Here is an 8,924-nt window from a genome sequence, read left to right as displayed (position 1 = left end):
CTGATTTGACAATTCGACCTATTCTTTTTTTCCCTCCTATTTTTTTCCACCTTTGAAGATTGTCATTCTTTGACTCTTGGCTTACAGAGCAAATTTGATTTAAGATTGCATTCATCTCCTCAGTAAGCCAGATCACCTGCATAGCTGAGCTGAATAATTTAATAAAGGCAAGATGACTGCATCTAAAACATGCTTTGGAGGTGTACAAATTGTAATGCAGACACCTGCTGAGGGTTCATTAGTTCAGCAAAGACTCTGGTTGGAGACTCTTTTGTATTGCAATGAAATCACCTGCACTTTGTTGGGAGTCAATGACATTTCTCACATCCTTACTCCATGCAGATTTAAATAATCATCCTAGAATTAGCCAGGGGTACAGGGAAGAAACCAGCCTCAGTGTAAAACTTGTTTATAGCTGTCAGATTATTACTTAAAGCAATTGGCATGCGTTCTGACAAAATATATTTTTTGCCTTACCTTGCCTTAAAGTCTAAATTTAGCAAATAGGTAGTCACACCAGAAAACTGCAGGGTGAGCACAGGTTTCCTGATACCCTTCCCTGCCTAGGATTGTAACCTTTTTAAGAATAAGGGAGTTTCTAACAGAACTGGAGAACTTGGGCTGCTGTTAAGCCCCATAGTCAGAACATGAAAACTAAACAGGACATCTGGTCCGAAACAAACAGGGAAGGCTGTCAGAGCCTGGGCTTTAGCTCTGGAGCTTGCTGAAAATAGGACTATTTTATAATATTGACTTCTTTCCTCTATCCTTTCTACTAAGAAGTGGTGCCAGTTTTCTGAGGGCTCCTGTATTTATTTGTCAAGCTGGTGCTTCTTGGGGTATTGCCTTCTCCCAGGGCCTTTCAGAGAGAAATCTGCCTGAGAATATAAGATGTGGCACACAAAATGTAGCTTCTTGATGGTTTTCCCTGCTGAAAAAAGGAGAACTTTTAGATGCCTGGATACTTCAGCTAAATATCAACGCCTCGATTAAAGTTGTGGTGGAGGAAGAGGAAGAAATTTCAGGAGTGTCTAGAAGGGGAGAAATAAAAATGCCTCTACAGCTTGGATCTAATGATCCAGGATTCTATTTGGGTGTCCCTCTGAGGAGGGTAGGCGGTGGTACCAGCTAGGTGCCAGGCAGTGGTGCAGACTGTTACCATCTTTGAGACAATCACAGATACAATGGAAACCCAATTTCATGGATATCTTTGGCAAGTCCCTGCTAAAAGCAGAGCAGCTGCTGCAGTGGGAGATTCATGGCTTACACTGATTTGTTACTGCACCTAGTTTACATGGCTCCCTTCAGCAAGGCATGGAGATGTGCTTCATCTATTTTTTACTTCAATGTAGGTTACACACTTGCCTAGCATTGGGGACATTTTTTTCATCAGCACATGTACAATCTTCAGCAGCAGCAACAGCAGGTGAAGTGGGATCAGACCCTGTGTGCAGTCCAACACCATGTTAATATTTGCAATCCTATGCTATTTGCCATTCTTAACACAGGGAGTTAACTCTTGTGGCGTTATTCTACATATAAATGGAGTTCAGTTCTGAACTGTGCACTCACTGTAAAATGTGTGGCAATACGCTGGACGACGGCAGCGTACAGCTCTGCGTGCAGCTTTGTAAGGCTGGGAGGAGAGAAGCGCGCAGCGGTGCCGGCGGAGCGAGCAGCTCCCGGTGCCATGAGCATCGCTTCACACTAGGCGTCTCCCTTGGCACGGTCCTTCAGCTGCGAGCTCCGCCTGCCGCGCAGAGATGCTACAATCCAGCTTCACACATCTCAGAGAGAGGAAGCGAGAGTTACTCCCCTACCTTATCAGCTCTTTGTGATTTTGACCAAAGGAATTGCAATTGCTGAAGCATATACTTTTCTTGTGCTCGATGAGTTGACAAGAATATGTGAAAACAACTATAAGAAAGCAACTGGAAAGATAATCAGAGGTTAAACTCCTATGTGACTTTTTTTCCTCTTGGATCTTGGCTGTTCCTTTTAGACATCTGCTTTTGTAATCTTTTTACTTAATCCTAGATAGCTGCAGGTTTTAGATTCCAGAACTGGGCAAGTTTTGCTATGACTTTTGTTATCCCAAATCCCTATGGTGGAAGTTTAATGGTTGTCATTTTTGTGCACCTCTGATTGTGAACAGAAATCAAAAGCAATAGTTCATCTTTCTGGTTGCAGGTATTGTAAAATGCACACACGCTAGCCCAGTGCTGGGGTGGCAGTAGAGACTTCTGCTATTAGCATTCACAGGCTGAAGCTTGTTGCAATCTGCTCCTGTGTGCACCACAACCAAAGCATTTTGCTAACAATACCTGTGCTGAGCTCTTAAATTTCTTAGAACGGTTCAGAACATACATCTGTAGTGACAGGAGCCTCCTTACAAAGCAGAACATGTGCAAGGCCTCTTGGTCGTCTGAGCTATGCAGGTAGAGGTTTAAGATTAGGGGATTCAAACACTGGGGACTTTTTATTTGTTATTTCAAAGCTGTGTATGAGTGTAGCAGCAACACCCCCTTAAAAGCCATTATTTATTCCAAGCTAGTAGTTTAAGTTGTTTAGTAGTGGCTCTGCTTATGATCTTTTTAACAGAATGCCTAACTATATTTTAAGATGTATGTCAGAGACAGGTGAAATGAATCACATTTAATGGATACTTCCAACTCTTGACTTTGGAAACAGCTCCACAGCTTGATTTTGGACAGCTGAAGGTAGAGACAATCAATTCATCAAACATGTATCAATCTTTCTGCTCGTTCAGACTGCATTTACTTCATGGACAAACAGGGTTAACACGGGTCTGCTTGCAAGACTGTTTGAGCACATCCCTAATTCAACCTGACCTTCTCATGGCTAAGCACAATGAGCTGTATGTCTCATCAGACGTGTACAGCAGGCAGCACATTCTTGCAAACTGTCCCAAAATACTCTCAGGTTTAGAAATCTGTTTTGTTTTATTAGATGCTGGATATGGAAACAGTCTCACTAATACTTATGGAGGGACAGTACTGCCTCTAGCTAATAGCGTGGAATGGTCCTTAGTACTTCCAGACACTTTTCTGTGTAATTCTGAAATTCAAGCTGGTGAGCTTTTTGCTTTATCAAAGACTATGGAGTTCTTCAATACCTTATAAAGTGCCAGTCACATCAAATAACACAAACAGAAAAGCTATGGCTAGCACAGCAGAGCCATCAACTTCACTAAGTAAATACCACCAACACTAAATACTAAATCTCTATTATAATTGGATCCTGCATCTGGAACTTTGGTGTAAGTGAATGTGATGCAAGAGTGTGTAAACACTCCTTTGGCTACTGTAATAAAGAGACAAAAAAGGCATCTTGGATCTTCAACCTCAGTTTGCTGCCACTGCAGAGAAACATGAGGGAGAGCCCCAAAGGTAAATATAGGCAATAAAACTCACTAAGTTGACTGAAAGAATATCAGTTTAGTGTAGTGTAACAGCAAATGCCAGGAGACCAATCAGTTAAAATACAATGCACTATAAATAGCTGCAGACCTACATGTGGAAAGGGTTGTCTTCCCTGCACTTCTTCTGAATACTAATTCAGCTCATGTGCACACGTGGAAGTACCATGTTAAATCAGGACTAAATACATTTAAATCATAAATGAAAATACTGACTAAAATCCAAAACCATATCACAGGCTTAGGGACAGTGGTTATTTTGAGATTATGTAGCTGTATGTTTTATTGATCAGTAAGGGGCATGAAAAGCAACAGAAAGCTATTTCTTCCTGTTTTCACTTCAAAGTCATTGACAGTTCTTACTGTTAAATGTTGGTAAAGACTAGAATGTTAATTTTAATGTGTATAAATAATTTATTGAATAATAATATATGAAAATGAATTTTATATGCTTCTCTATATGAATGACAGTCTATTATTGAAATTTATTAATCAGCACATTCCACTCAAATTTTTTGAGGAAGAGGAGGGAAGGAGGTTGAGAGGTGGTTTGGAAAAATGCAGTACAGTGGGCTGACTAAATCTGAATACTTGGTCTCTGAAAATGTAGCTATCAGGGTAATCCTAATCATACCGATGAGATACAAGACCGTTATATGCAGTCATAATAACAACTTAAAAACTTTCAATATTAACAGCAATGCCTGTTTGAGAACAGTTTTAAAATAGGTACATACAATTTTATTAAGTATAAAAAGACACCGTGCAGAGCACAATACAATATATTTCATCTTCAGTTCTGGTAGTTCTCAAGCTCCACGCTCTTAATTGGTATTGTCACCAATGATTACTGAATATAATTACCTCTCTGTATAAAACGAGGCTTCTCTAGATGAATTCATGCTGTTTGGTTTTAAACATACAGTAATTTCCTTTCAATGGCTACTTACACTGATCAAACACTGTCAAGTCTGTTGGCTAGCCTGCATTTGGTTTCTAACATATGCTATGATACTGCCAATTTACCCTGTTTTGCTTTGTCTCTCTCTGTTTGAGAATAGACCCTCCAATATATTAATTGCTTCTGACTTGGTTCCAAGTTCATAACCAGAACACTGTTTCTGACCATTTGTACATTCCATTCTGCACATTATTGAACTTTCACTGACATCAGCAGGAGTTTCCAACATGCAATGACTGTATGGTTTTCCCCTAATCCCCTTTTCTCCCCCAAGTCTTTTCTAATGAAGCATAGAAGGCATGTAAAAATGATCTTCTTTTAAGGATTTGAGAATCCATTTTCTTATTTTCTTGAAAGCAGATGACATTTATGGCCCTCCAGCTTTGACTATCTTCTTTGGAAAAGCAGACATGTAAACTTAAGAACTTACAGATTTTACTTGCACATTCCAGTTCAGTTTAATTAAAAAAAAAGTCAGACTGTAATTTCAAATTGATTTAAATGATAATGTGTGAGTCCTAAAAGAAACAACTTACATTTCCTCCTCTCTGAAATATATTAACATTAGACTGGAAAATAAATTAAACAATACAGAAGTGCAGAGATTATGCTATCACAGTAATATCTGCCAAACAAAGCTTGGTCTTTTGCTAACATTAGCTTACTACATTTGCAATACATGCTAAGCAAAGACCCTACTTCTCTAACAGGTACATTCAGACAATATATATTTTATTGAATAAATATATAATATGTCCAGTTATAGATTTCTGAATAGTAACTATAATAGATACAAGCAATACCTACGTTTAAAAATACAGTTCTAGGCTTCCCTAACTTTACTACTAATAAAATTAAAGTTGACCTAAAACTTTTTCACTCTGTTGATGCATAATAAAATATATGGAAACACCAAGAGTAAAAAGCCAATTGCTTCTACAAATGGAATACTTTATAAATATAGTAAATTGCTATTTCCAGAGGGAAATCTGAAAATTATAAACAGGAAGTTAGGTTAAAACAGCTCTACCAGATATAGTACAAAGTGGTTATGAAGCGTGATGTACAAGTTTGATGTCTGTGGCAAAAGTTTGAACTGATGTTTTTCATTTTTGGAGATAACTGTAGAGAAAGATCCTGCTCTCAAAAGCAGCCAATCTTAGCCTCCCTAAACAAAACTTTCAGTGCCTAGAGAAAGCCAACTAGAAATTTGTCAGAGTAAGGAGTGCAAGAGGAGATCAAACAGAATTATTTGGAAGCCCTGGACTTTGCTGTTTCATAGGGTTTACCAATCATGCTGTTCTCACTGGGAACAGAGTCACAGAAGCAAATGTATCTGTGACCACTGTGTGCTGAAAAGCCTTACCATGATGGTGCCCTCCCTACAACTCACTTTAGTCTGGTACTGTACATTCTCCAGATGAATTCTGTTTCATGTTCCTGTAGTTGTTTTCTTTTGCTGGAAGAGTACAGCTCTGGTTGCCTGATTACTGAACTCTTGATTGAGGCTTCTTCTTTCTCGAGAACAACCTAGAATTAAAGAAACACATTGCTCAGAGCAAGTAGAAAAAATTGAGGAATTAAGCTGGTGGCTGTCTCTGCCTGCCATTTCTCCCTTTCAATTTAAAATCAGCAAAAATTCCTTACTTGCTAATGAAATGATTTAGGCAACTGAAAAGAATTAAAAACTTCATGTGTATGTCTGTCTCCTGCAATGGCCTTGGTTTACTTAGAAACCCCAAACTTACTTCATGAAATACTACTGTTTATACCTCTTGTCTGAGTAGAGGCTCTGAGGTGGAATTCAAAACCTTCTCAGGGCCCTTGTTTGCCCCAACAAATCTGGAATACTGGTGGTCACAGGACAGGGTGTTTACAAGGTGGGTGTTTTCCCCTGATTACCAACAGAGGTCAGTGTCAACACTGATGAGGATGAGACCATCACTGGGAGCTTCAGATTTTGGCCGTTTGGGGACTTTCTGAGTCACTTCCTGACTCTTTCAATACATGTATACTGTTTTGGGAACAAACAGCTATGAGATGAGGGTTGAGATTTAAATCATCCTACTTGATTTTATTTAGGCAAATGGAGCATATCTATAAATTTATTCATAGCACAAACTCTCACTGATTTCAGAAAACTGCATATACAAAGAACCTCTGAACCTCACACACCACTGGGAGACTTGCAAGTCTCTTGGAAGTTATTGTGATTTTGAATGTCAGTTAAGAGTGAATGAAATACTTCCTACCAAACTGTATACAAAAGCAAGCACTTAGAGGTGCCCTGCAGAGTGACCAGAATGAAGTAAGTGTTCCCTGTGGCAAGGAAGAGGCTTCAAAGACTTATCTTCACCTACCACCAGCAAATCTTGAGGTTTCATTGTAGAGTGGTAACAGATTAGTTGAAAATGCTTTAAGCTGTCAGAACCCGGTGGCATATTCTTGTCATAAATGCTCCGGTTGTTAATATTAATAAAAAAATATTCCCAGGACTCCTTTCACTTACAGATAAGACAGAAGTGCATAGTGGCTTTTGATCTCAGGGTTATCAGTTGGAAACTGGCTCCAGAATTTTCCAGTGCCTTTCACCTGTTGTCAAAGTGCATCTTTACTGGGAAAAACCATGTGGAAAGGTACCAAAGAATGAGCTCTGCTCATCCTGGCAGTATGTGCTGGCTGGGTCCCCAAGGGTACTTCCAGGCCCCTGACTGCCCCCCTTGGGGCTCCCTCCATCCTGTCCACAGCCCAGGGCCTCATGTCAGGCACTAGGGCTGCCATCTCCTGCCCCAGCAATGCCCCAGCAGGGCCAGTCTCCAGCTCCCCGTAGCCCTGCCCTGCCCAGCCATGGGGCTCATGCCCCAGCCTGTCTCCATCCCCAGGCAGGTGCCCAGGCCTGGGGCTGCCCTGCTCCTGTCTGGGGCTGAGATGGGCTCTGGCAGCAGACGCTGCCCTGACAGACCCTGGAAGTGGCTGGCCCAGGTGGGGTGCTGCCAGAGCACTCTAGGGAAGAACACTGAATCCTCTCACCTACGACATGTGGTTTTGCTGTGTAGTTTGCTGCTGCTGCTGCTGCTGAATGAGCAGCTGCTGCTGTTGCCGGCGCCGCGCTGTTCTCAGCTTTTCGAAGCGAGCCTCCATCTCCTCCAGCACCTTGGGAGTGTAGCGCACCACCAGCTTCACGCTGTCCTTGGCCGCCTTCAGCAGCTCCACCGCCTTCTCGTGGTGCTCTCCTTCCACACTCTGCGAGCAGGGAGAACAGATTTAAGAGTGAAAATGGTGCTTTGATCCAGAGCTGTGTCTTTTTCATATGGAAAGTGTGGCAGAGTTTTACACAGTTTCCATGCCTTACATTTTTTAAGGGACCGCTAAAAAGAAAGCATCAACACTTATGCACTGCTGGGCATGTATTAATTTTCAAGCCCTGACTTCTATGCTATTGCTGTTTGGAACAGTAAATTTCCAAAAGAGGGAGGTGACTCAGCTGTTAAATAGAGTATTCAATTTCTATCATTAAGTGGACTGACTGGAATCATATGCCTTTTAGGCATGTGCATTGTTACACACCTTAAGAAAAAGGGAAAAATTTTCTAATGGTGCACAATTGTCCACTTGTTGTAGGACATATTTCAAAACCAAATGTATCTCTGCACAGAAAAAAACCCAATAGCCTGAGCATCTGTAACCTTCACATGGGCTTTAGATAATCTAAAAATAAGTCTTTTTCTTCCCATTTAAAATAAACCAAAGTTTTACTACCTGCTGTGTTTTAAAACTCGTATGTATTTTGAAAATATAAGTCTTGAGAGAAAGTGTACAAAATTTGGCATTATCTTATATTTCCTTTTTTGCTTGTAAATCATGGTCAGAATGGTATGGCATGGACATTCAGAGGAAATGAGAGGATATTCAGTGGTGTCATTTCGGTTTTGCTGTGCAACAGCATGAACTTAGAACAGGCTATGAACAAACACTGTAACCTCCCAAGCTTCATGCAGTAGAAATATTTCTTTGCTTGCAAAATGCTGGATGTTTCTTATTAACACCAATAAGAAACTGTGATTGTTTTGTACGGGAATAATAAGATGGGGTGTTTTAATACATCATTCAACAACCTAGCAAACTGCATTGAATTCATGCTTGTTTGTTTTCTCTCCTGGTTGTGCCCAGCCTTGTTCTTCCAGTTTAGACAGTATTTTTCAATTAGAAATGAAGGGTTTGACTTTGTTGCTATCCAGGTCAATGGAAAACTCCCATTGATCTGAATGGTAACGATGCAGAATTAAGCCTAATGCTCTGAGCCATAAGCAAAGAGGGGACAAAACCAATGGCAAACATAGTGACGCTAAACACAAATCCCACTCTCTGAACACACCTCAATCAGATCTTGACAACCACAGTTTTCAGCTCTTATTAATATGATGGTTAAACTTGCTCTTAGTGTCTTTATTGCTGCTTGCACGCCAGTTTTCAAAGTATTACAAAAACTTTACCTGCTTAACAACAGCTGCAGGAGTGGAATAG

At 40.5% G+C, this 8,924-nt stretch overlaps 1 protein-coding gene across 2 annotated transcripts in view; it reads right to left on the bottom strand.

The window, feature by feature from the left end:
• Positions 1-3,693: 3,693 nt before the first annotated feature.
• Positions 3,694-8,924, bottom strand: part of LIN7A (lin-7 homolog A, crumbs cell polarity complex component) — a 46,722-nt gene continuing 41,491 nt past the window's right edge. The window contains exons 5-6 of one of the 2 annotated variants that reach the window (XM_058023091.1): positions 7,435-7,643; positions 3,694-5,930 (exon numbers count right to left, since the gene is read on the bottom strand). In XM_058023091.1, the coding sequence (XP_057879074.1) occupies positions 5,888-5,930; positions 7,435-7,643 (252 nt within the window). In that variant the 3' untranslated portion in view covers positions 3,694-5,887. Of the gene's footprint in view, positions 5,931-7,430; positions 7,644-8,924 lie in introns of both variants that reach the window. The other variant, XM_058023090.1, reaches the window with a different exon arrangement.

This window comes from Melospiza georgiana, chromosome 4 (genome assembly GCF_028018845.1).
Source record: "Melospiza georgiana isolate bMelGeo1 chromosome 4, bMelGeo1.pri, whole genome shotgun sequence".
Taxonomy (NCBI): Eukaryota; Metazoa; Chordata; class Aves; order Passeriformes; family Passerellidae; genus Melospiza; species Melospiza georgiana.
The sequence above is the reverse complement of the archived record's forward strand: the minus strand, read 5'-3'. Positions and strand labels throughout refer to the sequence as shown.